This window comes from Cannabis sativa, chromosome 9, assembly GCF_029168945.1.
Source record: "Cannabis sativa cultivar Pink pepper isolate KNU-18-1 chromosome 9, ASM2916894v1, whole genome shotgun sequence".
Lineage (NCBI taxonomy): Eukaryota > Viridiplantae > Streptophyta > Magnoliopsida > Rosales > Cannabaceae > Cannabis > Cannabis sativa.
Genome location: NC_083609.1, coordinates 48,899,186 through 48,920,168, shown reverse-complemented (window position 1 = coordinate 48,920,168; position 20,983 = coordinate 48,899,186). Strand labels below are relative to the sequence as shown.

Below are 20,983 nucleotides of genomic sequence, written 5' to 3'. Positions count from 1 at the left end.
AAGCTCAGGTTGGGTGCATGGAGTATGCATCGGAAGGGACCGATATTGAACTTTGACTTAGATTTATTAAACTTACCGTAATATCTATTCAAGTCAATATCGCCTAGTTGATCCTAGATAAAATGATCTTAATCTTGTTATGATTAGGCTCAATCTCAAGAGGCTATTCGTGTTCTTTGATTTGTTAGTTAAGCCTACTTTTGGGTCAGGGTGATACGTACATTTTGGGAACACGGTAGTGCAATTGAGTGGGAGCGCTAACATAAACATGGAATCTATAGCTTCTATCTGGCGAATAGTAAGTAAAGGATGATCTCCTTCGAGCTTGACCAAACGAAAATAATTGGTGGAGTACTCATTTTACATAAGCTGAAATATCATTTATACGGGGTTAAGTGTTTTAAGGATAAAATACATTGTAGGGTGTAACGGTAATCTAATCCCTTTACAGTGTAGATCATTCATATAGAGTATCATTGATCAAATTAGGATTATAACAATGGATAACTAATGATGTATCTATATGGTGGAACATATAGAGCATTCTATATACTGAGAGTGCAATTCTAAGTTCTATGCGTGGATTCAACGAAGAATTAATAAGTCAGTGAATTTAGGTTATAAATTCTTGATCTGCTTATTGGAAGCTCGGTTATATAGACCCATGGACCCCCCACTAGTTGAGATAAAATTGCTTGTAAGACTCATATAATTGGTTTTGATTAATCAATTATAATTCTCAAATTAGACTATGTCTATTTGTGAATTTTTCACTAAGTAAGGGCGAAATTGTAAAGAAAGAGTTTTAGGGGCATATTTGTTAATTATGATACTTTGTATGGTTCAATTAATAAATATGATAAATGATAATATTATTTAATAATTATTTATAGTTATTAAATAGTTAGAATTGGCATTTAAATGGTTGAATTTGAAAATTGGCATTTTTGAGAAAATAGAAATAAAATTTTTGAAAACTGCAAAATCCAAGTAAGGCCCATTACACACCATGGCCGGCCACTTGGGATGGTTTTTCAAACTGATATTTTCATTATTTTAATGCCAAATAATTCTAACCTAACCCTAGTGGAATGCTATAAATAGATAGTGAAGACTTTAGGAAATTTACACTTAACTTTCACACTTTCCTTTAGAGAAAAACCTGAGCCTTCACTTTCTAAACCCTAGCCGCCACTTCATACTCTTCTTCTTCCTTGAAATTTTGAAATCACTTAGTGTTAGAGTAGTGCCCACACACAGCAAGTGATACCTCAATCATAGTGAGGAAGATCGTGAAGCAAGACTTTCAGCAAGAAGGAGTTTCAGCACTAAAGAAGGAGAGAAAGAGATCCAGGTTCAGATCTTGATAATACTCTGCAACAGAAAGGATACAAGGGTTAGAGATCTGAACGGAAGGAGTCATTTAATTCTGCTGCACCCAATGTAAGGTTTCTAATACTTTATATGTGTTTATTTCATAATCATTTTAGAAGTTCATATTTAGGGTGTTAATTAACATACTTGTGAGTAGATCTAAGATCCTGGTAAAATAATTTCCAACAGAAGACATGTCCAGTACCACGAGACCAGAGAGATAAAATCGTGCGTTCCCAAAAGGCCCTTCCGATTTCCCTTTATATTCCAACACACAAATAAGGAAACTACAATTAACAGGGTATTGTATCAAGATCAAAGGAAAAACTTCTTATAACAAATATTAGCAACTAGGTGTAACCACTACTACAAATATTCATTTTCGCGACGGTTTTAAAAACGAATTTTTTTTGGGACCGTCGCTAAAAAAATTTAAGTAACTGTTCAAAACCGTCGGGAAAAATAAGCATTCCCGACGGTTTTGAACAGTAGCAACAATAATAGGCGACGGTTATTATTAAAATAATAAATATACGAAAAAAAAAATAATGGGGTATACCCGACGGTTTAAAACCGTCGGGTATATATATACCGATTTAAAAACTGTTTGGCTATACTATACCCGACGGTTTTAAACCGTCGGGTATACCCCATTATTTTTTTTTTAATTTTAATACATATTAATATTATTCCCCCCCAATTTTTCAGCCAAAATAACCTAAAATCTCTAAACCTCATTTCATTTGCCGTCGACCTCTCTCTAAAACTCACGCAAAGCAATTTCTCAACCTCTCTCTAAAACTCAAGAATCAAGATCCAGACCAGCACAGCACCAAGCAAGCCGTCGACCACCCCATCCCGTCGCACCCTCGGACCGTGTCAGTCGCACCACGAGTCGCCGCCAGCCACCGCAGACGGAGCCATTCTTCCACCGCACAACCGCACCAGTCGCTCTTGTACACGGTCAGGTAAATAAATACACATATATATTTATATAGATTCATATAATCTCTCGTTTTTGGGATCTTAAAGCCATTATTATGGTCTTTTTTCTGAACCCAACTTTTTTCTTTTTAAATAAATGTTAAAAAGTTAAATTTTGAAGTGAATGGAATTTGGTGTATTTTATAGGTTGAGGAGAGTACAAGAAGGTGTTATTCTTCGTGTCACTGTACGTGTTATCAGTGGGCGAAGGAGGACACAAGCCGTGTGTTCAGACCTTTGCGGCCGACCAGTTTGAGGAGAAAACAGCCGAAGAGAAAAAGGCTAAGAGCTCTTTCTTCAATTGGTGGTATTTGGGGATTGTTGCTGGTGCCACCGTGGCAATCATACTCGTTATATACATACAGGTTCTTTCTTCAACATACTTACATATAAAAAACAAAAGTATTTTATTGATTATGGATCCCATATCTCACTAACCAATATCCCAAATTTGTCTCCAATATCATAAACACTAATTAATGACTCACACTCATATATAATCACTAATTATCTAGTGGCTTTTTTTCTTCTTCTTCTTTAGATACGGAGTTATTAAGACATATATATTATAGGATACTTTCGTCATAGTCCAACACTCAGCTCCTACTAAGCCTGTCCTTTATTTTACCGGAGCCACTAATATACTTTACACCTTTGGTGGCCATGCCGTAACAGTGTAAGCTTTTTTGTTCTTTGTAATAATTGTTATGATCTCTTTTTTACTATTATTAATTAATTAATTAATTAAAATAAATAAACAAATAATTTAGAAAAGAGAAAAATAATTTGGTTTGTTTCTACGCGGCTTCTGTTAGCAGCTTTTGCCGGCCAATTTCAGTGTTCGAGACCCACAGACAAAATTATATATAATGCAAAACTCTTACTTTTTGTTTACTTAGAAAACAACTTCTCATCTCAATCTACATATATCTAACTATATATCTCCACTTCTACTATTGGAAAATTTATACAGTAATAAAGAACTGGTCCAATTATTTTTATTTAATTAAAACAAATATAAATAACTAACACATCAGTTGATTAAAAATTTCATTAGTTTCTTTTGTCTTTTACTTCACACCATAATCTCTCCATCATACTATAGTAGCTGGAGAAAGAAAAATGACATTTGGGCATTATTGTATTGACTATTGGGAAGAATATAACAAATTTTTGTTAATATTTTTTCAGATTCTTTTATGTCATTGTTGTAGTTTTTTCTTTTACAATTTTTTGTTGTCTTGATCTTGTGTGTTATGAGTGAAAATTTTTACTATCGAGCATAATTTTTTTGAAAGTTCTATAACCAATCTGTTTGAATTGCTTCTATATTTATGTTTAAACTTAACTAAGACAGAAATAGCTACCCTCTCTTAACAGAGGAGGTTAGCTGTTACAAAATTCCTAGTAAGTTATGTAGTTAAAAGATACCTTCGAAACTATCATAATTTCATGTATTATAGAATTATTTAGTCTGGTCATTGGATTTTTGGATTTTTCTTTCGTGAATTATATATATATATATATATATATATATATCAAAATTAGTTAGTAAGGTGTAGTGTTAATTAGACGTTAGTTGAAATATAGAGTTACTATGTACAAAAACAAAAGCTAAAAATTTACAACAGATGATGTAGATGATTATGTTCCCTAGTCTCTCGAATCCACTTTCGTTTCATGTAACTCTTCCCATGAAATATAGGCAAAACATCAAAGTTTAATCTGGCCAAAAATAAGCTAGCAGCCTATTTCTCATAACCACCAAACTTTGTTGATCCTGACAAGAACTAAAAAAAAAGATTAAGAGAAAGTTTCAAACAAGTTCATTGAAATTTGAAAGATGCCAGTTCAAAAGTAGAAACGATTTCAAAGAAGTTCTTACTTGCATGCTTTTTCATTCGCAATACATATTTATATTAATATATTGCATATGTGAGTACAATTAATAATACAATACAATTTCCTCTTAGTACAATACAATACATATTTATATTAATATATTGCATTTGAGAGTTGATACTTGTTAACAGATTACGTATTTATTTGTAGGTTTTGGGTTCTTTGTGTTGACTAAAGGTTGCGCAATTGTAACTCTATCTATTGGAGAAAGGTATAATCTCTAAAAACTTTATAATTCTTTGTTTAGTGGAGTTTGAATATGTTAGATATTCATCCGTAGTGAAGTAGGTTCTGCGATTAATTGTACTGCGGTCGGATGGGTGGAGTATATATGCATGTTAGAAGAGTTTGAATATCTTAAATATTCATCCGTAGTGAAGTAGGTTCTGCGAATACATGTACTGCGGTCGGATGGGTGGAGAATTTTATATTGTTAATGTTATTTTCTTATTATTATATTGTTTTATGTGTTTATTAGTTATTTTTTTTTCATGTTTTTAATTTTTGGGAATGTCCGATTACGTCGTTATGAATTTTACTAGAATTAGGATAAATTCCACTAAAATGCATAAAATTCAATAAAATATATACACATATTTAAACAAATAACTGAATAATTTTTTTTTTTTTTAGAAGTTTCAAAATGGATAGAAATTGGATGAGTGCGAATAGATTATCAACGGAGTATAGTGAAGGAGTTGACCATTTCTTGGACTTTTGTCAGAAGAATGCTAAAAATACTAAATTGGTTCTTTGTCCTTGTCTTAAATGTGGTAACATGGAGCGTGTGGACATTGCTAGTATAAAGGAGCATTTATTTAGGAACGGAATAGACAAGAGTTATAAGGTTTGGGTTTACCACAGGGAAAAGAATAGAGTTCCGGGCGAGGGAACGTCTAAGTCTCTAAAACAGCCTCTAAAGATTTACTCGGTCCTCCAACACAGCCTCTAAAACACCCTGGGAGGCCGAGTAAGGCAAAAGTTAATACAAAGTATGCCCAACCACGCCAAACTTCTTCCATTATTGCATTTTGGAACTTCGTCAAAAGATGGCCCAAGTCATCCATGCTCCAATTCCAAGTCCAGAATGAGCTATTTGGGGTCGCAGATGACTCTATTTGGCTTGCTAAGAGTGACATTCAAGAATTGTGCACCATGCAATACTTGGGAGCCCAACAAATAGGAGTTTGGTGCAATTATGATTTATAACTCTTAATAATAAACTCGCCAATGTTCATTTGACAGCAACAGTTATTAATTATGACATTTTATCAGGTACCTTAAAGAAAGACTGTTGGACATGGGTGGGTTGAATCGAGTCTATGAATTTTTAAATCCGGGTGCGATTGCCACTGATGCAGGGGATAAGAGTAATCGTTGCCAAGCACTAGTCGCTCGAATGACTAGGATGACTAATTCAGAGAAATGGCTTATTGCCCCATATAATAATAGGTATATGTAGATGTAAACTAAATAATTTCGGTATTTTTAACTCTTCATAAAATTTATTATTATGTATATGTTAACAATTTTACACTTATTTGTTCGAGCAGGAAGATGTTTCACTGGATGCTTGTAGTCATCCAGCCAAGTACGCAGACGGTGGCGTACTTGGATTCAGGCAACGACGACATCCCGGATGATTTGAACTTTATTATATCCACGTAAGTTCTATATCAAACATCTCAATATGTTAGCGTGTTCTTTATTTATAAATTTATATATGCTAATTAAATTTACTTTTTGTGTAGATCGTTCACAATGTATAACCGAATGGTACGACGACCTGATCGACCTACCCAGTGGATGAATCCTATTTGTCCTCAACAACCTGATGACAAACAGTGTGGATACTACGTCATGAAATTCATTGAAAGTTTCATGGTCGTAGAAGATCCAATACAATTGTTGACCCGACAAGATAGGTTCTCCACTCCGTACACGAATGATGAGATAAATATTATGCGTGATGGGTGGATTCATTATGTGAAAGCGGAAGCGGAGCGACAACAATTACCGTGTTAGACAGTGTGTATACATATACATATATAGATGATATTAATTAGCGTTAGTTCAATTATTGTGACTATACAAAATTTTAAATATATTTAGACGTTAGTTTAATTGTTGTCACTATGCAGATTTTTACAAAATTTAAAAATTAATGCAGGGAAAAAAATTGCAGAAAATTTGTTTTTTTTTCCTATTTTTCAAATGTACCGACCGAAAAAAACCGTCGCTAAAAAAATTCAAAAACGAAACCAGCATATAAGGCACGTTTTAAAACCGTCGCCTATACCCAGTTATAGGCGACGGTTAAGAACCGTGCCTAATACTATAGGCGACGGTTTAAAACCGTCGCCTATAGTATTAGGCACGGTTTAAAACCGACGCCTATACCCAGTTATAGGCGACGGTTTTAAACCGTCGGGAATCCCAGATTAGCGACGGTTTTGAACCGTCGCCTATTGTGCCCAACTTACGACGGCCGAATAGGCGACGGTTATAGAAACCGACGACAATACTTTAAACGACTGTTTAAAAGCGTCGGGAAAACCCATTTTTGTAGTAGTGAACCAAACTTGTGATAACTAGTTGTGGTACTTGGTTTGATCAACATGGGACAACCATGAAAAATAATAACTATAAACTAGAACCGTTATTATGTTCCCTACTTGCCTTGAACATTTACCTTGAACTAAGTTGAAGAAGAAGGATACTATGAATGTATATTATTTACTAGTTCATGCATGATTTTATAAATAATGTAATTTATGTAAATAATTAATTTTATATCTAAAAATTTTAAATACACTAAATATTATAATCTTGAAAAATAAAATTAATTAATATAATATGATAGAATTTAAAAACTATTAAATTAATTAAAATCTTAAATTAAATATAAGTAAAGAAAAGAAAAAGAAATATTACTTCTAAAATATTGAACTCATGACATTTTAATTATTTTAAGAGTGATTATTATAAAATTATTATAAGTTGAATTTGTAGTTTTTTATAAGTATAATTATTGTTTTAAAAATAAATTTAATTAAAATACATTTTTTTATGTAAATTTGAAATAAAAAAAATATATAATTAAAACTAAATTTTAAATAGAAATAAAATAAAAAGATAAAAAAAAATTAAGTTTGGAGTTTTTTAGTTGAACCTACAATTAATAATATTCAAGATTAATTATAAATAAATATATATATATATTAATTATGGTGTAGTTTTCAAGAGGTAATTTGATTCATTAGATTAAATCAAGGGCTATAAATTACTATTCCTATTTATAGGTAAAATACCCAATCCCTACTATAATAGCCCCCTTATTATTATTATTATTATTATTATTATTATTATTATTATTATTATTATTATTATTATTATTATTAGTATACATACGGGTTGGGTTGGGTGGGGTTGCACGGCCTACAAATGGCTGATGTCGCCCAATTAGTCACACTGCGGTCGTGGTAGTAAACGGGCTATATGTCGTATCCACAGGGATGTAAATTACCACTAAAGATTAGTTTAGTAAGTAGAAAATGATATAAATTGGAATGAATTAAAAATAAAATGATGAGAGAAATGGTGTGATCAGATAAAGAGTTTGGTAAGGTAAAAATATAGTTTTGCAAATCCTATTCTAATATCAATATTAATTCAAAAAACAGTGGTAATTCTACACCATTAATTACAACCGAAAGATGTATATATTAAAAGCACAAATTAATTAATCTTGCATAAATTGAATCTCACCTCTAACTTAACAGCATATCATATTATATATCATAAATCAAAAAAATACTATTGTTGGCAAAATGCAGTAAACGACATATAATATAATAAATACACCAAAATAATTAATAGCCTAACTTACATAAGAAAAACATGACTGAACTTATATAAAAGATACTATTAAATTTGGAAGAAAAATTAGAAAATGAAGAATAATTTAATAAATGAGATATGGAGATGAAGCACAAAAGAATCAATATCAATAATTAAAATAAGAAGTACAAAAGCTACATTCTAACCTCACCAATATTACTACTCTAGTTTACTCATTTTTGTCACTAAAATAATAAAAGAAAAGTAACAAAATGACAAAGTGTATTTTTCACTCTAAAAATATGATGCCCTTTTCATTATATTTAGCTCCTATTTATAGTGCACATTTGCTCTCCAAACAAGTAAAAATTCATATACTATGTAGTAGGGGAAGTGGCTTGAAAAGCTGAAAATATGAGAACATGATGGCCATGTTGCATCAAATTGTGGGAAGTGAAGACCAGCTCAAAAACGTGGAGCTCCTGGAGGAAGTGGCTTCGTGAGCCACGCACTGGAAAGATGGAGATAACATTGACATATTTCTTATGTGTAGCAATTCAGTTGTTGTTGTTGTGATTTGTACTGAGGCATGGGCCTTTTGCATTGAGTGAAGCCAGGGCCGGCCCTAAAAATATATGGGCCCAAGACGGATTAAATTTTGGGGCCCTCAAAAATATATAAAAACAAAATAAAAAACAAAGAGTGTTATGAGATTTGAACCCATGACCTTAAACATTATACCATCCACCTCAACCAACTAAACTATGAATTTTTTTTGCTTATATTACACTTAAATTTTACTTAAATAAAAGCCTAATAAATTTTTTAATTTTTTTTTATTTTGGGCCCCCGGAAAGTGTGGTCTCTAGGCACGGGCCTAGCCCGCCTATGCCTAGGGCCGGCCCTGAGTGAAGCCCAATATATATTAAAGTCATAGCTAGTGAATGTTGGTTGGCCGTACATCACGAAAACATGTTCCATTAACATGATTGCATGATAAATGAAAGATGGTAGACATGTTGAGCTTTTTGGTCTTCCATGTTGAGCTTTTTCTCTTTTGTGATTCACTTTGGGCCACTAGATTTGGACCTTTTTTTTTTCTTTTCTTTTTCTTTGCAAGAATACCACTTTTCAAGAATCCCAATATTTCAATTATATCATTTTGCTCAAATCTGAAAAATAACACAAAAATTAAAATAAATTAAATATTTCAAACTAAAATAAATTTATTATTAAAACCATGGAATACTTAATTTATATTAATTGTATATGCATAAATAAAGGCTTAAAATGTACAAATTTGAGCCTTAATCAATGGACCAACCCAATTCTGACCCAATAATTTCAGCCCAATGATTTTTCAACCCAAAACACTTCGGCCCATTATTTTTACACCCTTTTTGGCCCAATTTCGAGTTGGGTTGGGTGGGTTGGTCGGCCCAACAATACCCTGTGCACCCCTAGTTCTGTTGTCATGTCAATGTTGGAATTATTTTACCAGGATCTAGATTTACTACCATGTATGTTATTTAACATCCTAAATATGAATATCTAAAACAATATAAATAAATACATATAAAGTTTAGGAAACCTTACATTGGGTGCAGCAGAATATTAATGGCTCCTTCCACTCAGATCTCTAACCGTTGAATCCTGTCTGTAGCAGAGTATCCCCAAGATCTGAGCCCGAATGTCCTTCTCTTGATTCTGGATTCTTCACAGCCTTACACACTATGATTGAGATACCACTTGATGTGTGTGGACACTCACTCTATCACTCAAGGTATGAAATTATGAAGAAGGAAAGAGAAGTGGTTGGTTCGAAATTAAAAGAATAGAAGGCTTGGGAAAATTTGTTAAAAGGTGAATTTTCATCAACTTTAAGCGTGAGCCATCACTATCTATTTATAGGCAACTACCTAGATTTAGGTTAGGAGTTATTAGGCATTAAAATAATAGAAATATTAAGCGTAAATTCTCATCCAAGTGGCCGGCCATAGTAATGGGCCCCACTTTGGAATTTTTCCACTTTTGACAAATTTTTCCTTATTTTCTCAAAAATGTCATTTTTCCAATTCTAACCATTTAAATGCCAAAACTAATTATTTAATAATTAAAATGAATTATCAAATAAAATTGCCATTTAATATATTTATTAACTAGACATAATAAAGTCTCTTAATTAATAAATAAGCCCTAGAATCTCTTTTCTTCACAATTAAGCCCTTGCTTAGTGAAAATTCATAAACTAGACATAGTCTAATTTTAGAATTATAATTGATCAATTAAAATCAATTATTTGAGTCTTACAAGCAGTATGGTCTCAACTAGTATGGGGACCATGGGCCTATACAACCGAGCTTCCAATAAGCAGAACTAGAATCTACCAAGTAAATTCCCTGACTTATTAATTCCTTATTGCATCCACTCATAGAACTTAGAATTGCACTCTCAGTCATATACAACGCTCTATATGTTCCACAATATAGATACGCTATAAACATTTAACCATCGTTCTATTCTCAATAATCAAAGATTTTCTATAGATGATTTACACCGAGTAGGGATAAATTTACCGTTTCACCGCTCAATGTATTTTATCTTTAACACACTTAGCTTCCTGTAAATGATATTTCAGTGAACTAAAATATAACCACTGAAACAAGAGCTCTTCCATTTACCTCTATTAAGCCAAGCTCAAAGGAAATCATCGTTTCACTTCTATGTCCTGATGGAAGCTATAGATTCCATATCTATGTTTAGTGCTCCCACTCAATTATACTATCACGTTCCCAAAATGTATGTATAACCCTGACCAAAAAGTAGGCTTAACTAACAAATCAAAGAACATGAATAGCACTCCTGAGATTGAACCTAAGCATGTCGGCATTAAGATCTTTTGATCTAATATCAACCAGTGATATTGACTCAAAAAGATACAACGGTAAGTATTATAATTCCTTTACCAAGATCAATATCGGTCCCTTCCAATGTATACTCCATACATCCGATACTGGTAAACTTTGCAAATGCCCTGGAAAGGACATAACACTTATCCAAGGTGTAAGCATACCTATCGCTAATTATCATGCAAGTCTAAATTCAGTGAACTGACAAATCAGGGAATTAAACTTTTGAACATATAATCATGATTATATTCCACTGTGCTGACAACACTATAATCATGAACAAATACATATGTTCTGGACCTAATAGAATTTATAATCATGAAATAAATCATGTGAACCATGCAACATAAAATGATTTCTGATATTTATTAATTAGTAAATCTGATTATATTGAAATGTGTTTTATTTAGGGCACAAAACCCAACAAACTTCCACTTGCACTAATATAAAACAAAAAGTGCATTTCAAATAATCTCGACATCTTGATATCCAAATCAAGTGTAGTATGTAGTATACTCTCCGTAATACGATGTGACAAGTTGTATTTAATACAACCTTTTCTCCACCATTACACTTCCTTAATCACAAAATCCTTGATATTGTGAAATTCCTCTCTTTATGTCTACTCCTCTAGGGATACTGGATTCTTTACTTTTTGGCAACTACTTTTGCATTAGTCAAGAAGTAACACTAGTAGTTAATAAATGTTGGAACAATGCCAAAAAATATATAGAACTTTCCATAGACTGAATAAGTATCTTTTCTACAACTTTAACATTCAGTCTCTCTGGTAGACTTAGAGAATTCAGATAGGTTTTTACAGTTCTCCAAAATCACTACTCCACCCCCAGAGTAATCACCATCTCATCAGCAGACTTTCTAGCACTAAGGCAAGTCTAGAAATCTGATTTGGGGTAGTCTAAGAGTATTAAATACACCCTTATCGACTAACATATAGTTCCTCTTCTTGATCTTAAGATTCACTTGATTGTCTTCCAATGTTCCTTTCCTGGATTAATCTGATACCTACTCATTACTCCCACTCAATAGCAGGTGTCTGGTCTAATGCATAAGAAAGCATATTGAGACCTCTCACTGTTGATTCAAGTAATTCTTTTCTTGGCCTTTATTTTTTCTAGAATAGTTGAAACTTTTCCTTAGATAAATAAAATCTATATCTAGAAGTCGAGAAGCTTCTATAGATTGCCATTAGAAAAATGCTCCAGCATCTTACTAAAGTAAGTTGCTTGCACTAGAGTAAGTAAATTATCAAGTATACCACAAGCCATATGTTTAGATAAGCTCAAACATTTAATACTAGGAATAGGAAGTTTTGTTAAGTCCATTGAATAGACTTACTAACGAAATTTCATTTCTTGTCCTTGTAATAGAAAACTTTTGGTTGTTCCATATGAATGGTTTTAACTATAGTTCTCTTGACTTTGCTTCTTAGTTTCTTATTCTGACAATCCATTACTTGTTTAAACTAACAATGGATTTTAATCACCGGTGACTTCCAAGTCATAACAGAGTAAGTTCCTTGAAACTCTCCGACTATGACAAGGTACCGTGACTTTTTGTCTAAGAACATAAGTGGAATTATCCTCTTCGGTTGTGTTAAGGCAACAGAGGCAGTGAGACCACCTTATACAGAATAAGTTGATAGAACACTTTTGGAATCAAGAAAAATATCTCCTTTATTTGCTACTTTGTTTTCAGACTTAGTCATTTCCTTTGGAAAAGTAGTATTTGTTAAAACACACTTTCTTATCTAATAACTATGGGATGGTCCACCCCTAATCACTTAGAATAGCTATCAAACATGCAAACCTTGGTTAACAGTTCTAGCTTTTTCTTAAGATTATGATTAGGTCATCCATGAATCTAGTAATGGTTTACACTAAGTACACAACCATTCCATCATTCTTAAATTCACCTTAGAAGGACTTAGGCAACGACTAGTAACTAATCATACACCTTATACTATCATCAAATTACAAATCGATATTCTGGGGAGGTAAGTTTGGATATAATTCAAAAAATCAACTTAATGATCTTTGAACTGCATATCTACCAAATATTTCTTCACCCCTATCAGTTCGCAAGATCTTTAACCACTTACCTTAATGGTTTTCCACCATTGCTAGAAATTCATGAAAAAATTTCAAACATTTCAAATTTCTTTTGCATAAGGTAAAATCTAGAGTGATCGTCTTAAGAATATAACGAAAACTCATATCCACCCCTAAAATTACATCCATATGCGATATAAGATGATTTTACTTTCAAGTGGATATAGGCATATTGACTCTTTACAGAGAATGATCTTATCAAAACCACTATGAACAAGATGCAAATGCCATAGATTTATAAAAGAATGTGGTTGTGGTCTTTTGATAACTTAGGTCTAGTTACATTAAAGTTCTTAGAATAGTCCAAGTGGATCCTGGTCACAGAATACTAAACTCACATTCCATACATTAACATACAGTTTGAATCCATTGACAAAAAATGGATATTAATAACTTGTGAAAGTTGAACTGTATTGTATGCTGGAAACAGAAATATAAAATTTCTACTTGGAATCTAAAATTTAAAGTCAAAGACTTAAATTTATACCAAATATACAATGAGTAATGATTCTAGGTTGGACCACCACTACTAATTTAACTCTAAGTCTAATTTGCCTAAAGTAAGCATATATAAGTAGGAGATTCTAAGATGGAGGATTATATCATTTCGGGATAGAATGTCGGGATTATAGTCATCTGTGCCATTCAATTTCATAAAAGAAATAGAATGACATTATAAGCAGATGATTTATAAACCATTCATCCAATGATATACTATGTAAGCAAATTCAAAATGAATAAGCTAAGAGGAATAAGTAAAGGATAATTTCGATTTAAAATAAGAATCCAACGATGTCCCGGTAGGCCAGAGTCAAAGTTATTCTTATTTGTATAAATTTTTCATTATTTCATATTGTAAATATTTGTCTAACGTGTCATCTGTTGATGAACAGCTAGATGTTGCATTTACAAATATTTATCTATCGAGATCTAACACTATTATGTTTGTCTAATGGATGACAATTCATTAGGATTTGTCCCATTAAAAACAACAAGCCAAGTTAGACCAAGAATGAAAATTCAAAATTAAACTACAATTAATAACAGAAAATAACATGGTTCGATATAAATTTACACACAATTCAGAAATTATTAAGCATTTAGCAAATAACAAAGACATGTGAAAATACAAAACTATCATATCTTAAAAAAATTCCAAGGTTTCCAATAAACTGATATACAGTGTGCCGGTAGGCGAGAGTCAAAGTATCATTCATTAAATAGAGTTGTCAGCTCATCTAAAATGGATACCATTCTAGCAACCTTTTATTCGATCAAAATGAGAGTCTAATAGAGACGAAAACTTACAAAATACTTATCATAAGAGATCGTTACGGTGTTAAATGCTTCAACGAATAACCATCCATTAGGGGAACGAAGTCTAGCGTCTCGAAGTTATATTGAAAACATATTAACCATGTAGGACCAACAATGGAGATCAAATATCCTTATAACGAAAGCTCATTATTTTAAAGAGTTGTATTTTCTAAGATACTTATTTTAATCTATTAATTTTAATATAAATATATTTATTTAATTAAAATTACCAATTTAGAATAAAATTCTAAATATAAATATAAATTTAATATTTATAAAATTATACTTAAGGAAGATCTGAAAAAATAAAAATAAATTATTTTCCATCCTTAGTATTAATTTTCTAAAAAATATTACGAAAATTATTCAATTTAAGTTGATCCAAAATTAATTAAAAAAAAATAATTTTGAACTCAAATTTAATTTTCTATAAATATATAATGCAAAATTCGAAAAATAATGTATTTAACATAAATACAATTTTCGAAATGCTATAAAATAAAATAAAATAAATCTTGAAAAATTATTCTAATTTATGTTGATCCAAAATTAATTAAAATTAATTTTCAACACAAATATAATTTTCATATTTTAATTAAATATTAAGAAAATTATCAAATATTTAAGTATCATGATAAAAATCAACTTAAATATTAATCTTCTATTTAATTAAATATCACTAGAAAAATACTTCAAGAAAACAGACAATAACTATCTAGACTTTCATTGACTAATTAATTTATTTTCTAATAATAATATATTTTAATTAATCGTTTAATGAAAAAATTATTGATTTAAGTTGGTCCAAAATTAATTAAAAAATAATTAATTTTCAACTTTAATCTATTTTTCAAAATTCAAAATTTCTGCATTTAAATAAAAAATGTAATTTCGAATTTTATAAAAAAAATGATTTATAAAATAAAATAAAATATATTTTGAAAATTATTCAAATTTAAGTTGTTCTGAAATTAAAATTTCCAACTTAAAATAATTTTCTATTTAATTAAATATTATGAAAATAATAATATTTAAGTATCAAGAATGAAATCAACTTAAATATTTAATTTTCAATTTAATTAAATGTATTAAATACAAGAATTAAATAATTAAGTATAAAAGAAACTTAATTTTAAATTCTAATTTAATACTAGGAAAAATATTCTTTATTTAAGTTGATCCAAAATTAATTAATAAATAATTAATTTTTAACTTAAAATATTTTCCTAACTAAATATTAAAAAATATAACTAGTACTAGAAATAACTATCTAGAATATATCTCAATTAACTAAGTGTTTTTCTAAAATTTACTTTAAAATATTCAATGAAAAAATAAATTTCATATATTTTAAAGCTAATTATGTTGCTAATTCAATTTTAATTAGGTTAAACTAATATAATTAACCTAATACAATTATTTAAATAATGCAAATGGGCCTTCACAATTTGGGTGGTTCATGTGAGGGAGGGCTGGGTTCAGTATGTCGTACCCACTACTATTGGCCCCTTATCTCTGACACAAGGCTCAAAGGAGAGGAATTTAATTATTAAATAAATAATTGTTATTCATTGAATAAGCCTAATTCTAATTGGGCCTAAATAAAATTACATAAGTGAAATTTTATTTTAGCAACCTAGTTCATTTAATTACTTAAAACTTAAATGGGCTTCTTACATGCATCTAAGCCCAAAAGCAAACATATAGGCTCACACAGGTCAAATTATTTGGATGGGCCTTATCATGTTACTAAGTTTACACTGATGAAAGAAGTACAAAATTTACCTGTTACAAATTATTTATAGGATCTATTGAAAATTTGACTATGATAAAAATCAGATTATTGGATCTGTCAACAAGTTAATCATAGCAATTTAGATCAAATAAATAATAGGTTTATTAAAAAAAATTGAATAAATAATATAAATAAACAAACAATGTCCATGTAACAGATTGTGAAATAAAATATTAATATAATTAAATTATTATTTTAAACTAACCAACTAAATTTTAAAAATTTAGGGTTGTTAAAACCAACCTTAAATTTCTCATGAAAATTTAAAATTCAAAATTGAAACTAATTTAAAATATCTAGGTTTATTTGAATTATTTTATCAAATTAAATTAAATATCAAATAAGATAAATGATTTGAAAAATAATATTTCAATATCGTTTTCTAATCTTACAATTTAATAAAATTAAAAATAATAAAATAAACCAATTTTAAAATAGATGTGGTTAGACAATTATTATTTTAAGAATAAAATAATAAACAAATAATAATTATCCTAATTATATATCAAAATATCTCAAATTTAGCATTATTCAAATTTCTACAAAAATATATAAGTTATTTAAATATTTAAAATATAATTTATAAATTTATAATAAGTAAAATGATATATAAAAAAAATACTATTTTTCTAACTTATAATTTATAAACAATTAAATATTTAAAAAAATAAAAAAAATATTGAATTTGAAAATATTATGGTTAGAATATCTATAAAAATATCTAGGTTAATTTCAAATTTATTAATTGTTTAATTTATCATATAAGGTAATTTTAATATATTATTTCAAATTAAAAAGATAATGTTATCTTTAATTTAAAATATACCCAATATTAAAATATTTAACCTTATAATTAAATAATATATAAACAATAAAGAAATTAAAAAATTTTAAATCTGACCATAATTTAAAAAAAAAAAATAATCAATTTTTAAATTTAAACCTCAAAATATCAAAAAATAATAATAATCTATTAAAAAATAAATATTATTAATTTAAAAATGATATTTAAGTTTAAATATATTAAAAATAATATTTTATTTTAATTTTAGGGTTTGAAAATCGAGAAAATTTGAAATTGGGAAAAAATCCCATGAAATTCGGATTTTTGGGTGAAATCACCCATGCTGCCCCAGGAGGCTGCACGCAGGGAGCTACGCGCGCGGAGATAGGCTATCGCAGCGTGTCATGTGGGGCAAACACGAGCCCTTGCAGGGTGCTGGGCGGCCGGATGCAGGGTGATGCGTGTCTGAAGACTGGGCGAGACACAGCTTCAAACAAAAAATGTCTGGGTCACGCGCGCGCATCATGCCTCCTTGTCCAAGATGCTGGTGCGATCGAGCACCCATCTCGACACCCATATGCATCCGATTTTCAAACCTTCATAATTTTTTCAATTTTTATCGGAATCAAGTTCCATAAAAATAAAAATTGCTTAATTTTTCACAAGGAATCCAAATAAAATATTTTCATGGAAAATTTCGAAAATCACATACATTCATCAAATAATCACATAAACCAACATGAAACCATCCAAATCAACACAAATATTGTTTTAATTCATATTTCATGATCTAGATTTACTACCATGTATGAGTTGGAATTATTTTACCAGGATCTAGATTTACTAACAAGTATGTTTCATTAACATCCTAATATGAATTTCTAAAACAATAAAATAAACACATATAAAGTTTAAGAAACCTTACATTGGGTGCAGCGGAATATAATGACTCCTTCCGTTCAGATCTCTAGCCCTTGATTCCTTTCTGTAGCAGAACATTATCAAGATCTGAGCCTGGGTCTCTTTCTCTCCTTCCTTGAGCCCGATTCTCCTTCTTGTTAATTGGATTCTTCACAGTCTTACACACTATGATTGAGATACCACTTAATGTGTGTGGGCACTCACTCTATCACTCAAGGCTGAATAATAGGGAGAAGAAAAGAGAGGAAGTGTGAGCCATCACTATCTATTTATAGGCAACCACCTAGATTTATGTTAGATTTAATTAGCATTAAAATAATAGAAAAATAAATGGTAAAACCAAGCATAGTGGCCGGCCATGGGTTGGATAATGGGCCCCACTTTACAATTTTGCCATTTTGTCATTTTCCCATCTTATTTTTTAAAAAATGCCAATTTTCTAATTTAACCACTTAAATGCCAATTCTAATTTTTGAATAACTAAAAATTAATTATTAAATAATATTGTCATTTAATATATTTATTCATTAGACATAATAAAGTCTCTTAATTAACAAATAAGACCTAGAATCTCTTTTCTTCACAATTAAGCCCTTGCTTAGTGAAAATTCATAAACTAGACATAGTCTAACCGAGCTTCCAATAAGCAGACCCAGAACTTACTAGGTAAATTCATTGACTTATTAAATCCTTGTTGCATCCACGCATAGAACTTAGAATTGCACTCTCAGTCATATACAACGCTCAATACGTTCCACGATATAGATACACTATTAATTATCCATTGTTATAATCCCAATAATCAATGATCCTCTATAGATGATCTACATTGCATAGGGATAAAATTACTGTTACACCATTTCAATGTATTTTATCCTTTAAACACTTGCCACCTATAAATGATATTTTAGTGAAATAATATAATCACAAAAATGAGGTCTCAATCATTTATCTCTATTCAGCCAAGCTCGAAGGAAAACATCGTTTCACTTCTAAATACTTATAGAAGCTATAGATTCTATATCTATGATTAGCGCTCCCACTCAATTGTACTACCATGTTCCCAAAATGTACGTATCACCCTGACCAAAAAGTAGGCTTAACTAACAAATCAAAGAATACGAATAACACTCTTGAGATCGAACCTAAGCATGTCAGGATTAAGATCATTTGATCTAGGATCAACTAGGTGATATTGAATTGAATAGATATTACAGTAAATTTATCATATCTAATTAAAGTTCAATATCGGTCCCTTCCAATGTATACTCCATACATTCGATACTGGTAAACTTTGCCAATGCCCTGGAAAGGACATAACACTTATCCAAGGTGTAAGTATACCTATCGCTGATTATCATGCCAGTCTAAATCTAGTGAACTGACAAATCAGGGAATTAAATTTTTGAACATATAATCATGATTATATTCCACTGTACTGACAACACCATAATCATGAACAAATACATATGTTCTGGACCTAATAGAATTTACACATTAAACAATCATGAAATGAATCATGTGAACCATGCAACATAAAATTTTATTTCTGATCTTTATTAATTAGTAAATCTGATTATATTGAAATGAATTTTATTTAGGGCACAAAACCCAACAAACTCCCACTTACACTAATATAAAACAAAAAGTGCATTTCAAATAATCTCAACACCTTGATATACAAATCAAGTGTAGTATGTAGTATACTCTCCGTAATAGGATCTGACAGATTGTATTCAATACAACCTTTCCTCCACCATTACATTTCCTTAATCACAAAATCCATCATATTGTGAAATTCTTCTCTAATATGTCTACTCCTCTAGGAATACTAGTTCTTTACTATTTGGCAACTAATTTTGCGTTAGTCAGGAAATAACACTAGTAGTTAATAAATGTTGGAACAATGCCAAAAATGTATAGAACTTTCCTTAGACTGAATAAGTATCTTTCCTGCAACTTTAACATTCAGTCTCTCTGGTAGAGTTAGAGATTTCATATAGGTTTTTTACACTTCTCCAAAATCACTACTCCACCCCCAGAGTAATCACCATCTTATCAGCAGACTTTCTAGCACTAAGGCAAGTCTAGAAATTTGATTTGGTGTAGTCTAAGAGTATTAAATACACCCTTATCGACTAACATATAGTTCCTCTTCTTAATCTTAAGATTTACTTGATTGTCTTCCAATGTTCCTTTTCTGGATTAATCTGATACCTACTCATTACTCCCACTCAATAGCAGGTGTCTGGTCTAAGGCATACTAAAGCATATCTGAGACCTCTCATTGTTGATTCAAGGAATTCTTTCATGGCTTTATCTTTTCTGGAATAGTTGAGATTTTTTCTTAGATAAATAAAATCTATGTCTAGAAGTCGAGAAGCTTCTATAGATTGCCATTAGTAAAATGCTCCAGCATCTTACTAAAGTAAGTTGCTAGCACTAGAGTAAGTAATTAACTAGGTATACCAAAATCCATAGGTTTAGATAAACTCAAACCTATAATACTAGGAGCAGAAAGTTTTGTTTAGTCCATTTAATAGACTTACTCACAAAATTTCATTTCTTGTCCTTGTAATAGAAAACTTTTGGTTCTTCCACATGAATGGTTTTAACCATAGTTCTCTTGGCTTTGCTTCTTAGTTTGTTATTCTTAAAATTCATTACTTGTTTAAACTCACAATGAATTTTTATCACAAGTGTTTTCCAAGTCATAACAGGGTGAGTTCCTTGAAACCCTCCCACTAGGACAAGGTACCGTGACTTTTGTCTAAGAATACTAAATGGTATTGTCCTCTTCGGTTGTGTCAAAAACAACAGAGGTAGTGGGATCATCTTATTTCGAATAAGATGATGATACACTTTTTGATTCAAGAAAAAAAAATATCTCCTCTATTTTGCTACTTTGTTTTCAGACTTAGTCATTTTCTTAGAAAAGTAATATTTGTTAAAACAAACATATAAACCTTGGTTAACAGTTCTTGCTTTTCTTAAGATTACGATTAGGCCATCCATGAATCTAGTA

General features: G+C 30.4%; 1 protein-coding gene across 1 annotated transcript; it reads left to right on the top strand.

Annotated features, from left to right (window-relative positions):
* Positions 1-4,823: 4,823 nt before the first annotated feature.
* LOC133030770 (uncharacterized) lies at positions 4,824-6,531 on the top strand. The gene is made up of 3 exons (XM_061103640.1): positions 4,824-5,712; positions 5,814-5,924; positions 6,012-6,531. Exons 1-3 carry the CDS (start codon positions 5,561-5,563, stop codon positions 6,283-6,285), a joined length of 537 nt encoding a protein of 178 aa, XP_060959623.1. The 5' UTR covers positions 4,824-5,560; the 3' UTR covers positions 6,286-6,531.
* The last annotated feature ends 14,452 nt before the right edge of the window (positions 6,532-20,983 follow it).

What these genes read in the sequence shown, in the direction of transcription:
- LOC133030770 (XM_061103640.1), top strand. Translation starts at nt 5,561, where the DNA reads ATGGGTGGGTTGAATCGAGTCTATGAATTTTTAAATCCGGGTGCGATT. An exon ending in ATTGCCCCATATAATAATAG is followed by an intron (nt 5,713 to 5,813) that starts GTATATGTAGAT and finishes TTGTTCGAGCAG; the next exon opens with GAAGATGTTTCACTGGATGC. An exon ending in TTGAACTTTATTATATCCAC is followed by an intron (nt 5,925 to 6,011) that starts GTAAGTTCTATA and finishes CTTTTTGTGTAG; the next exon opens with ATCGTTCACAATGTATAACC.